Source organism: Mya arenaria, chromosome 2 (assembly GCF_026914265.1).
Source record: "Mya arenaria isolate MELC-2E11 chromosome 2, ASM2691426v1".
NCBI lineage: Eukaryota > Metazoa > Mollusca > Bivalvia > Myida > Myidae > Mya > Mya arenaria.
This window is the reverse complement of record NC_069123.1, coordinates 6665805-6677875: the sequence shown is the minus strand read 5'-3', so window position 1 is coordinate 6677875 and position 12071 is coordinate 6665805. Positions and strand designations below refer to the sequence as shown.

The 12071-nt window shown below is 33.4% G+C and overlaps 1 protein-coding gene across 1 annotated transcript in view; it reads left to right on the top strand.

Annotated features, from left to right (window-relative positions):
- Positions 1 to 8890, top strand: part of LOC128243837 (uncharacterized) — a 48618-nt gene extending 39728 nt beyond the window's left edge. The window contains exons 2-3 of the mRNA XM_052961822.1: positions 15 to 128; positions 8215 to 8890. Of these exons, the coding sequence (XP_052817782.1) occupies positions 29 to 128; positions 8215 to 8543 (429 nt within the window). The 5' untranslated portion in view covers positions 15 to 28 and the 3' untranslated portion in view covers positions 8544 to 8890. The remainder of the gene's footprint in view (positions 1 to 14; positions 129 to 8214) is intronic.
- Positions 8891 to 12071: the final 3181 nt, after the last annotated feature.

Sequence of the window (12071 nt, the reverse complement as noted above, 5' to 3'; positions counted from 1 at the left end):
CAACTGTGTTTCAGGTATATTCTTCAAAATGGTGCAGCTATTTTACTACGAGACTCGAGGAAAGTGTTGCAAGAAGTTTTTAAACCATGAAGGAGTTCCGACCAAGATTCATTTGTTCCCATATGAAGGTAAGTGTTTTGGTTTCGCATACGTATAAGACACTGATTTAATTCTTACCACTGTGTTGTCAATCGTAGTTTTTTGTTTGTTTCGCTTTCTATTCTAATCCGAAAAACTGAATATCATGGATTTTTGTCCCTAACATTAAATGATCGTTTTGGAAAAGATTCAATTGGTAATTCGCTAAAAATCGCTACAATTTAAGATTGTGAAAATCGGTAGAATATACTTCTGTTTTTTAAAACAGCGTGATGAAACAAATGCTGTTGTTTAGGTTATTACATTGTTGCAAATGAATTAAAAAAGATCTATACTATCGATAATATAGAATGGAAATGATTTGGAACCTTTGCTTTATTATAATTTAAAAACAACAACGATTGAAAGAACAGGAAAACCCGTCCAATACATATCTATTTTATATAAATATATCAGGGTAATCATACACTTAACGTTAGACACACAACGTCACAGGAAGACAAATGTAACATTGAAAAAATATAAATATATCGTTATTAAAAGAATGATAGGGTAACTAACTTGGCACAGGCACTGCAAAGGTTGTAAGAAAACTTAGAGGGATAAACCAGTTCATATTCACTCAACCTCCCACTTTTCCGAACATTTATCTATATAGAAACTCACGACAAAGCCAAAACAACTGATTGATTGGATTGTACGGGTTAGTCGTCTTGCAAGGTCAGTAACCACTTTAAGAAAATCATTTAAGGGGTTCAAATTGTTACTGCACGGATGTAAATCAAATGAATTTTCATCACACCAATTTATATGAGAATATTACCTAAAATTCAGTTATATAAGTCGAAATTATATATATATATTTAAGTCAAGGTTCTTTTCTACATATTCTATGTCCAACACTATTCCGAATGAAAATGCTCAAATCAAAATAGATCGATCTGCTTGCTTTTGATGATTATGTAAAATCTAGATATTTTGACAATTAGCAATTGTGTTTGTTTTTGATATAGTAAAAGTGCGTCAATTAATCATTACATTTTCAATGCGACTTTCTTATGTATTATTTTTGTGTTGACATACAAATAGGTATGAAACATACCGTTTGCTATTCGTATCCTTAGTCTGGCACATAATATAAACATCCGGTGCAAATCATGATCTGCGGTTTTTTATTTGGCATTTTTTTTCAAAAATGCACACGCCTGCAAAATATAACGGATCACGGAAAGCACCATATCAATCTGATTGTACGATTTGAATTCCGTTTTTCAAGGTTAAAGAGCCGAAAGCACCAGTTCAATGTCCAGGAAATATTTTCATAAAACACCAAGTAATTGAATTGCTTTTGCGATGCAAATGTACGTGCAGAAAATGAATAAAATACAAAATTGTAGCACTAGGCAAATCATCCATCAAGCATGCATTACGTCCATTATGAATACTAAATGGCCATATCATTCGATCTTTACGGAGTTGTTGCACGCATATATGCTGTCGCAAAAATTAAGACTGTGATAATTAAATTTCCATGGCTGGTTTGGAGATCGTATTTGTCGTTTTTCTTGGTCTTTGATCTAAATCATTCATATGAGTTGTTTTTCATGTGAAGCCTTCGAAATTTACGAAAACATGTCCAGTCATGGTACTGATGGTTTTTTTTCCACATATTAGGAAATGTATATATTTGCAATTTGCAATTCATTGCTTGTTTCTGTAAGAACCAATGACCTAGATTCCAATTTATCATTATTGTATAGTTTATATAGTATTTCAGCAAGCAACGAAACCACTTACTTACAACAGAACAAAGGAAGATTATACTATCACATTTCAGATCTGGATCTGTAGTCAGATCTAGGGTAGGAATTGCTTTATATATATATATATATATATATATATATATATATATATATATATATATATATATATGTATATATATAACAAAACAACTGCTAACCGTAACAATTGAACAAACATGGATTGCCATATGCCATATATGGGTAACTGTATAAGTAAAATATTGATGAGATTATCGCCCTACCTAACATTATTTTGCTTCAAAGGCAGATATATCAGAAACAAATTAACGGGAACACGGCTTTGAAGAAAAGCTGCGTTTATTTACATTGCATTTAAACTGTCTACAGATTATCAACTATATTTTCGATTTTTTTTATTTCATCTGGTGACTTCTGAAAATCAGGCTTTAAATGATTTAGCAAAGGAGTTAAAAATGCATAAAGTTATTCCATAAATGCCATTTGTTCTCAGGAAATTCTCAGGCCATCAGGAAATGGACACTATCATGGATGAGCTGTTTCACACTCATCTATTCTTTCTATGCAACATAGTTCAACTTTTATGCATTTGAGATGTATATAACATTTTCAAAGAATCACTTGTTCATCTTAAGTTACCATTCATTTTCTGGTAATATCTATAGCCAAAAAGTTTGTTTTGAGAACTCCATTGTTATTCCTAAATACTTAAACGTTTTATCTCCGCTATGAATTCAGTCCTTGAAATTGTAGATATCAGCTACCTTTGCCATTTCTGGGGGCTTTACAAAACAAAGAAACTACTGCGATAGTGATAAATTGATGCTTAATTGATATCATTTAAGCTCATTTGTTTTTCTAAGGAAGAAAAGGTCGAGTGACTGCCGCAGCACCTGTGCAGCTGACGCATACTCGTCCGCCGGCAAACACTTTTAAACTTTGCCAATAACAAGATACTCCGTTCAAGATAATCGCATAAAACTTGGTACACACGTAGCCAGAGACAGTACCTCTGTATTAACTCGAATAGTAAGGTCCATAAATCTGGCTTAAATAACTGTCGAGTATTGCCCCTTGTACGATTAAAAAAGGGTGCGTTTTAAAACGTCACTATGAAAATGCATTTGAGCGCTAAAATACTGAAATGATGAGAACAATATTATTAGATATTCTATCACCAGAAAACAAAGACTTGCAGCAAATAAAAACATTTAAATATAAAAGTTCTCCAGAAACACACATTATAAAATGACCGCGGATACTTTCATTTCATTCATATTTCACATTTAATCAAAGTTGTTGCAGTGCATGTCCGTTTTCATGATATCAACAATCCGGCTTACTGTATTTGCACAACATTTTCATACAGTTCAGGACAAGTTGTTACTGCGCCTCATTGGACACCAAGTGAAATGAAAAGGCATAAAATATGAATGATGGTGTTCAGTTTTGTTTAAGGAGACATTCAGTTCCATACACATCATATTTTAAACACAAGTATTTTGCGCAATTGATCATAAACATTTCTTAAGAATGTTGCACTTTGCACACATGTTACGAAATTGATTTTTATTTTAGGGACATTAGAATAGTCGTTAAAAATTGTCTTGAAATGAACAATTTTCCAGTATTTTGACAGATACATCAAATGATCATTTGGTTTATAATACATCGCATGATTAGTTATTATGTAAACTTGTAATAATCATCAGTCGTACATAATACGTTTAGTACACATTAAGCATCAACGAATCTCAAAGACCACTGTAGTCAGCAGAATAGGACACGAAATGACAACATCAGAATCCACAATTATGGCCCCTCATATGTATCCAAACCCAGTGAAGTTTAATATTATAATACATTCAACAGTTAATTTTAATACGCTGATGTATGATATCATTTAGCAAACAATAATTCATCTAGTCTCTGAACATACCCAAAATACTGATATTTTTTATAATGTTAGTACTACATGTAGATATTCTAATCATTTTCGCTGAAGTACATCTTTCTCCTAATATAATTTGCCTATAGTCTGGGCGAGTACTGTTTATGGATAATTGAAAACTTAAAAATATCACAGAGGGGAGCCTTTTTCCATAACCTGTCGATGGAAAAAGACTCCACATGTCAATTCTTGCTTGCCGGAGCATTACTGATTCACCACAAGAAAACATCAATACTTGCTAGGTTCCTTAATACTACGGGGTTCAAGAAAAACACTAATAAATAGTCTACGCTTTCCTACGGAACTTAAATGTGTCTGAATGACAAAAACTGGTTGTTTTGCAGTTAACGTTGCTGCAACATGCCCTTCTTGCCCGCAGGTGAATGCAGACAACGGTGGAGTAATTGATGAGTTAATGATTACAAATGATTACAGAGTAAAATGCTGAATATCAGATACCAATTCGGTTCCACTTAACATGTGTAATCAATGATTATTCTAAGGACCGAGTTTTGAATATTATCACTTAATGTGATTTTCTGGTACCAAATTTTTGCCCAGAGTAAGAGTAATATTGTAAACATCAATAAGCATGCATGCTCAATTTGATGATTGGTTACCCATATGATATGCTTTTGTTTGCTTACTTAAAGTGCGTTTATATAAATTGTATCGTCAGAGCTACCATTTAATGAAGTTTGTCTGTATAAACCGTTTAATTGACGGGTATATGGACCTAAAACATAGCAACAACAGCACATAGTTACATTAATTTTACGTACTTCGGTATTAATTTTATGTATTCAGGCAATATGTCTAGTGCTGTTAAGATGTTACATGATCAAGCCCTTAGGGCATATAATATTCTCCTGATGTTGTTCGATCGAGTCAAATTAGATGTTAAGACCAAGTTATCGTTGTTCAATACTATGACTGTGCCTATTCTTGTATACGGGTCAAAAGTCTGGGTAGTTAATAATTTTAAAGAAGTTGATAAACTGCAAATTCGATTTTTAAAGCATTTACTTTGTGTCAAAAAACAGACTCCTAACTATGCTGTATACTGTGAATTTGGAGAAATACCATTATCTATCGTTTGCAAGGAAAGGGCAATCAAATTCTGGTTAAAGATTATAAAAAAAAGGTGACTCTCCAATGGATTATATGTATCTCGATCAGGGTAATAATATTGATGGCCCTTGCTGGGCGACTAAGATGAAATGTATTATAAACCATTTAGGATTAAATTTTCTTACTGAAAATTTTGATGTAAATGCCGAATACTTTCCTTTGTTAAAAGCTAGACTCCGTGACCAGTTTATCCAAGATTGGCGCAGATCGATAAATAGCATGACTAAATTAGAAACATATTGCTCATTGAAAACAAATTTTGAATACGAAGAATCTCTTGACAGAATTGAAAATGATAATTTACGCAAACATTTTTCTTCCATGAGGTTGTCTTCACACAAGTTAGAAATTGAAGCCGGTAGATATACCGGTATTGCAAGAGAAAACAGACTTTGCAAATGCTGTAACGCTAATGTTATAGAAAATGAATACCATTTTGTATTATGCTGTAGTAAATTTAGAGTCTTACGCTTAAAATACCTAGGAAATATATCATGGCCAAATTTAAATATGTTTAAACGACTAATGTTAAGCAAAAGACAAACTAAGATAGCAATCTACATTAAAGAAGCCATGAATTTAAGAAATACTTCCCTTTGTACAATAGTAATCCTCCTTATGTTAACCTTTGTTTATTTATGCTTTTTCCTTCTAAGTGTTTAACAATTTATGTTGTCATATTTAATTACATGATGTATATTTATTATTATTCCGTTACTCTTTATAGTTGATTTATGTTTTTGCCATATTTATGTTGTTAATGACCAAAGGCTATTTTATGCCGATCTGCCAATAAACTTTGAAACTTGAAACTTGATAAGGCCACACCAAATTAATGTTTAGTTCCTCGGATTTTTGACAAAAAAATGGAGCGAGCGAGCGAAAAAAATAAATAAATAAAATTTTGTCGGTTTCCATAAAAACCGAAGCGAGCAAAGAGCGAAAAATATATTTTTCCTTATATTCAATATAAATAAGAAAGATTGTTCAAAATAATTGCCCTGAAACCCATTTTAATGCCATCTTGAACTGAACCTCTAAAGGACATTGGGAAAATGTCGGAAATCATACTATTTATTCATCCGTGTTTAGTACAAACATTATATGGATAAATCTAATTTCTAATATAATTAATACATACTTTAATATGACGATCATTCATAATAATAAATGCTTTTAGTAAAAAGTTTGAAACAACTTATAAATCTACCTGAATCAGTTTAACATAATATGCAACTGTATTTAGACATTACTTAGGATTGATTTTGGATTTGTAAAAAAATGATCACTTACTGGCATCATCAAACATCAGACTCCATATAACATGGACTAAATTTTGTTTATATTATCACAGGAAATGCAATGACATGGGCTTATTAAAACAAAAAGAACAAGGGTATTTTTCAGAGTACTTTTTTTGGTTATTTAGATGTTTTTATGCACCAGCCAATTGTATACACCCCCCACCTAAGTCCGGAATAAAGGGGACTTTGACTTCCAGTCTCTCAAAACCCGGGTAAAATACACGACCTGCAGGGACACACTGCTTGTAAAATCCCTGCCAAATGGCCCCGCAACCCCGAATACCTATTTGAGGCCCATTCCCAACTATTTTCAATATGAAGACAAAACCACATTCACTAGGCACTGCTGGGCCACCTGAAAGGTAAAAAAAACAGCCCATTGCCTCTGCTGTCCCCCGTATACCCCTGGAACAAGGGCGAGGGGTGGGCGGGGCAGTGATTACAATTGGTGCATTACAATCCCTGATTATGTTGCAAATAAAAACAAAATATAAGGTGATAAACTTAGGCTTACTTATGTTGAGGTATATCCAGACCAGTGTTTATATCGCTATTTGTGAAAAGATATTTGTTCATAACTGTTGTTTTGTCAGAATTTGATCAAAAATGAGATTGATACATCAATTTGAACCAAACAATGACTCATGTTCCAGTTAAGTTGACCTGTGACATCTTCAGCATCGTCGTAACGAGGTAAAATTTTGGTCCCTTGTATTATGACTTGAATAAAATAGTACTAAGTTGATCATTCCGATTTCCATTCAAAACGAGTCACTAATTACGCAATATAATCATTATCAGTCTCAGATACACATGCTTTATTGCATAATGATTGCTTTAAATAATGATCTTTTAGTGCATGAGACGATCAACAATGGCTTCAAGCATGCTCAAAACATATTTATTGTCAAAAATAAGATTTAATTTCCAAACTTCGAGCCAAATTGTTTATACCGGAATCGGCCATTTTGATTGAATTTATTGAAACCCATGCTAAACCGATCGATATACAGTATAAAAACACTACCCATCGGTAACTTCCCTTTACAAAAACACGAAAACTAGCGTAGAAAAATTATACTTGATTATTTTTAGCCTTTTAATAAATCATTAACTGAAAAAAATCTGCTTGGCGATCAAAATGGAGGTGCGGGCGCACAAAAAAATAATTTTTTATTTTTTTTACATTTTCAAAAAAATAGGAGCGGTAAATCCGCGGAACGAAATATCAATTTGGTGTGGCCTAAGGCTAAAAAAATAAATTGTGCTAGAAGGGTTAACCTCTTCTATATACATTATAGGACAATAACACAAACAAGTCCAATTGTCGAAAATTTACATATCAGCCCCGTTCAATGGCACATCGTCAACACTAATGACACAGAAAAAAAATCACAAACCAAAAACACGGAACAACAACGCAAAACAGCACATATAACATATGAACCTATAAATATATAGGGGTGTCTATAAAGGATTATTAGGTATCGCCTTTGAAATAAATCTACGTTAAAACGGTTTAAAATGGTTTTGATATTATTTACATGGGGTTATCAGATATCAAAATGTAATTGTGTTGTGTATTTAATTTATGTTTCTGAAGATGTGACATTTTGTTATTAACATTAACAGGACTATAAGCTTTTGCATTGAATTTAAATTGATGACCTTCAGTTGCAGTTTTTTTTTAATTTAAATACACCAGTTAAATATTGACTAAATAGAACACGAGAAACGTTGCTTAATATATTCATATTCTCTTGTACCCAATGAGAGCATCGTTCAAAGAGCGCTGGTAGCAGTTTATATTAACGTTTTATTTTCTTAAATATGAAGACCATGCTTAAATAAACAGATCTAAAGCACGCGATCCTTATAAGGAATACTAAAGTATTCGATACAATTTAAGCTTGAATATACATTGTTTGTTGGCATTTGTCTTTTTCAGGATGGGCACAACCAGCAATGACGTCATATTGGCTGCTGAAAACCTATTGGTGGAGTAGGTCACGTGTAAAAATTACAGAAGTCACTGGGTCGCAAACGCATGAAGTAAAGGGCAAAATTCAGTGCATTAAAAATGGTTCTACCGTCATTTCCGGTAAAATAAAAGACAAAACAAACAGCGACTTCAGAATGTATCTCACATCGAATGTTGATAGCGCTGATTTCCAACTTGGTTATTGTGTTACAGGAACACTTGAAAGGGGACGGAAAAAGTCAGAAAAGGGATTTAGTCTGACTCACTATGCTATGATAAAACGAAGAGGGTACTAATGTTGTATTCCCAATAGTATAGGAAAGTGTCTGAGTTGGCTTGATTGTTAAATGACATAATTGTTCAAATTGAATGTTAAATGCCATATTTGTTAAAATTGAATGCTTAACGGCATATAAATATATATATATATAGTTAAATACTTATTATTGTGTTAATTGTTGATGTTAAATGTTTATAGTATTTGTTATAATTATTGTACGTAGAAAACTGCTATACATTAAGGTTGGTTTGGTATTTCCGTGAATTGTTATTGGTTTTGTTATCGATAAATACACAAAAAGTCTTTATGTTTGTGTGGTGGTTTTATTGATGCAACAAATGGCTGAATATTTGTTGTTTTAAACATTGCTGTGAAAACATTGTTTTATTTTGCTTTTAGGTTTGTTTGGTTGGTACATGTTAGGTTTATAATTGTTTTAATTTACTGAAATGCGGCAAAAATGCGGTAAGAAAAAAAATAAAATCAGACTTGGAAACAACTTTATTTGTCATTGACCTCTGAGGTTTGTTTGTTAGATCATACTTTGTTATCAAAAGTTCAAATATAAATTTGAACATGAAAAATGTACATTGTATCTAAACAAAAGTTCATAAAAAGATGAATCAAGTCTTGCTACTAAATATTATTGTTTGTTATAAAAAACGATTACTATACTAAACATTATGACAAAAATGAATAAGCTAATATCATTCTACTGAGAAAAAACGTAATACCAATGCAATTCATTGTACAGAGACACATCCATCACATCAAAACTTACTGTGATCTTGTTTCATGACACAGTGACAAACCAAGCACCCACAAACTTACTGTGATCTTGTTTCATGACACAGTGACAAACCAAGCACCAACAAACTTACTGTGATCTTGTTTCATGACACAGTGACAAACCAAGCACCCACAAACTTACTGTGATCTTGTTTAATGACACAGTGACACACCTAGCACCCCCAAACTTACTGTGATCTTGTTTCATGACACAGTGACACACCAAGCACCCCCAAACTTACTGTGATCTTGTTTCATGACACAGTGACAAACCAAGCACCAACAAACTTACTGTGATCTTGTTTCATGACACAGTGACAAACCAAGCACCCACAAACTTACTGTGATCTTGTTTCATGACCCAGTGACACACCAAGCACCCACAAACTTACTGTGATCTTGTTTCATGACACAGTGACAAACGAAGCACCCACAAACTTATTTGGATCTTGTTTCATGGCACAGAGACACACCAAACACCCACAAACTTACTGTGATCTTGTTTCATGACACAGTGACACACCAAGCACCCCCACACTTACTGTGATCTTGTTTCATGACACAGTGACAAACGAAGCACCCCCAAACATACTGTGATCTTGCTTCATGACACAGTGACACACCAAGAACCCCAAACTTACTGTGATCTTGTTTCATGGCACAGTGATACACCAAGCACCTCAAACTTACTGTGAACTTTCTCATGACACAGTGACATACCAAGCACCCCTAAACTTACTTTGATCTTGTTTGATGACACAGTGGCACACCAAGAATCCCCCAAACCTACTGTGATCTTGTTTCATGACACAGTGACACACCCTTCACATCAAACCTTACTGTGATCTTGTTTCATAATATGCTGACAAGCAATAGTTTCAAAGCGTATTCTTTATTCTTATAGTTTAATAAAAGACATTGCATTGAGGACAACATGTGCCGAAATATATTTACAAATTCACGTCCCAAACAACAAGGCAAGCCCGAATATCGATCCGACTGATTTGGCTTCATAATGGAGTAAGCCCTCTCTATCCGTGCAATTTGTCAGGAGTTTTGGACATCAACAGATAATTGACAAACAAGCGCCACTGATTGAAGTGACGATGATAACATTATTTGCTATTGTTGGTTTCTGCGATGTCCAGGACATTCTTCAGCCTTAGGTTATAACTGCTGGTAGCAAAACGTTCCCTATATAAAGCATACACACTAGTTAATGTATGGTTGTTTCCGCTGCTTCTAACGACCATGTGTTAACTTTCTACCGAACCTACAGTTGTTTGTACTAAAATAATACTTTGTTCCAAATACTGCAGAATAAATTATTTTTTGTAATTTATTTCATCCACAAGCTTCAAAACTGAAGCATGTTAAAGGGACTAGACACCAGATGATACCACAGCAAGAAAAAAGAAGTATTAAATTTGTCAAAAACATACATATAATTGAGATCTCTGTTCACAATACATTAAATCTTATTTACTGATGTATCACATCGCGTACGACACATGTGTCTTTCGCAGTGTATGCGTATTTTTCCAAATTTTCTGGGTTTGTCTATCACGTTAATCCCAGTAAATTAAAAAATAGAGTCTGTCTATGTATCTGTACTAATCACATGACTTTATCATGCTAAATATACACACTATCAACTGGAAAACCGTTATGCGCTATTTTTGAATGGGTAAACTCAGCTGAGACAGCGACGAAATAGTCTTTTGATCATGTAAAATGGTGTGTAAACGGACTCATACTAGTTCGTATTAATAAGTCTAGGCTTGTTTTGAGGAAATACTTTATTTGGCGACATCTGGTGACTAGTCCCTTTAAAGCTGGCCTAAGTTCATAATGCAAATAGGTGGTAAAATGAAAAGGATTTTGAAAAGTAAATTGAAAAAAAAACAAAACAATTCCTGAATGTCTTATTGTCGTCAAACATTGATTAATAAGGATATTTTTCCAAGAATAATTGCATGTTTATTGAAACTAAACGATTTTCAGAGGTTTTTATTTTCATTTTGTATGATCCTGTTGTAATAAAAACTGCTGGAATTTAAATTGAATCTGAATTTAAAATAATGACCCTATTCGTCTTGTTTTGATTGAGACTGCAATGGTAGGAGCAATATTGTCAACACTTTCAGAAATTGTGTACGGCTGTTACTATCTTTGTCTCTACAATAGGAGTTGAATTCACTGCTTGGCAATTTGTACTCTTGTCCTGAGGAATGGAAATTACAGAACAAATCATGTGGATTGAAATAGCTGGTAAATGAAAAGATGTACTCTCCGAATGATTGGCTATTGGAGTATAAGCTTCTTTCTTGTATGTGCAAAATTAAAAGACAACCGTACTAGTACGATTTATATAGAGGCGAAATGTGGTTTCTCGCAGTTAACTTTTCTGGTACGGATATTTTCCGGGCGAGGTGGTCTTGTACTATTACACACTATGTGGAAGCGTTTCTCCATTTTCATGCTAATATTACAATAGAAAATATGCGGCAAGACCGTGACCATCACTCATATATAAGAGCCAATTGCTATTAAAACAAGAATATTATGCATATCATCAATTGCTGTAATAAAGCGGTCCCATCATCCACCATGTCGATTACGACACACGTTATCAGAATTGGAAATGTAAATGACAATGCAGAGCGATGGCAAAATAAATATTTGAAAAAAAATAAATGAAGTAAATGATCAGATGAATTTATTATTCAACATTATTCCAGAGGCTTTATTACAT